General features: G+C 60.6%; 1 protein-coding gene across 1 annotated transcript in view; it reads right to left on the reverse strand.

Moving 5' to 3' along the window:
• LOC107124809 (zinc finger protein 268-like) overlaps window positions 1-1,316 on the reverse strand; it is a 44,015-nt gene that overhangs the window by 12,538 nt on the left and 30,161 nt on the right. Inside the window, exon 3 of the mRNA XM_015428320.1 lies at window positions 192-328. Coding sequence (XP_015283806.1) covers window positions 192-328 — 137 coding nt within the window. The remainder of the gene's footprint in view (window positions 1-191; window positions 329-1,316) is intronic.

Consider the following 1,316-nt stretch of genomic DNA (forward strand, 5'->3'; position numbering starts at 1 on the left):
AGCCGTCCTTCTCTCTCCCAAAGGTTAAGCCCCGCCGCCCCGCCCCGCGCACGACTTACTTCCCAGTAAACCTACCCGGGATCCTGCAGCTCTGAAGCCCTCCTGGGTCACTCTGGGCCCGGACGCAAGAGCAAAGCCGCCCCCCCCCCCTCCTCGGCCTCTCCAGCCGCTGCCGCCGCCTTTAACCCTACCCTTTCCGTGCTGCAGACGGAGGAGGAGGAGGGTCTTCAGCCGGGCGGCCCGAGACAGCGACGAAGCCCTCTCGTGCACCCGGACGGGGCGGGCCGACTCGCGGGTCACTCTGCGCAGCAGGACGGCGCGGCGGGGGCTGCAGCACCGAAAGGGTTAAAGTGAGCGAGCCGCATCGCTGGAGAGGCCGAGCAAGAGCGGGGGGGGCTCTTTCTGGAACGGGTGGGGGCTTTGCTATTTGAATTGCCAGAGACACCAGGGAGGGGCTGCGGATGTGCACCAGAGCGGGGAAAGAGCCCTGCAGGCGCTTCCCGGGCAGGTTTACTCGCGAGTAGTAGTAGTAGAAGAGACTGGATTTATACCCCACCCTTCACTGCTTACACTCTCCCCTCCTTTCCCCTCCCCACAACAGACACCCCTGTGAGGTGGGTGGGGCTGAGAGAGCTCTTGACAGAAACTGCTCTTTTTCAAGGACAGCTCTTATCAGAACTAGGACTTGCCCGAGGTCATCCAGCCAGGTGCAAGTGGAGGAGGAGTGGGGAATCGAACCCGGTTCTCCCACATTAGAGTCTGTGCACACTTAGGGGATGTGCTGAGTAGCCATCCGAAGGTGTTCAATGGCTGGGTTGAGGCTTGTTCCAAGAAGAGGAGGAGGAGGAGGAGATTGGATTTATACCCCATGGCCCTTCACTACCCAAAGGTGTCTCAGGGCAGCTTACAAACTCCTTTCCCTTCCCCTCCCCACAACAGACAGACACCCTGTGAGGGAGGTGGGGCTGAGAGAGCTCTTGGCAGAAACTGCTCTTTTCCAAGGACAGCTCTTGTCAGAACTGTGACTTGCCCAAGGCCATCCAGCAGCTGCAAGTGGGGAAATCAAACCCGGTTCTCCCAGATTAGAGTCTGTGCACACACAGGAGGACTGCCAAAAAAAAATCAATATTCCTCCTCCTCCCAGGGCTGGACGGAGGGGCCGGACTTCAGCCCCAGACAGCGCCGCCGCCACCCTCTCTAATGCAGCTGGACGGGGCTGCTCGCGGGTAAATCTGCACAGGGCGGCCTTGCGGGGTGTGGGGTGGGAGGAATCTGCAGCACGGGAAGGGTTAAAGCGAGCGAGCTGCATCGACTGG

Source organism: Gekko japonicus, unplaced genomic scaffold, assembly GCF_001447785.1.
Source record: "Gekko japonicus isolate JY-2015 unplaced genomic scaffold, Gekko_japonicus_V1.1 scaffold3434, whole genome shotgun sequence".
Taxonomy (NCBI): domain Eukaryota; kingdom Metazoa; phylum Chordata; class Lepidosauria; order Squamata; family Gekkonidae; genus Gekko; species Gekko japonicus.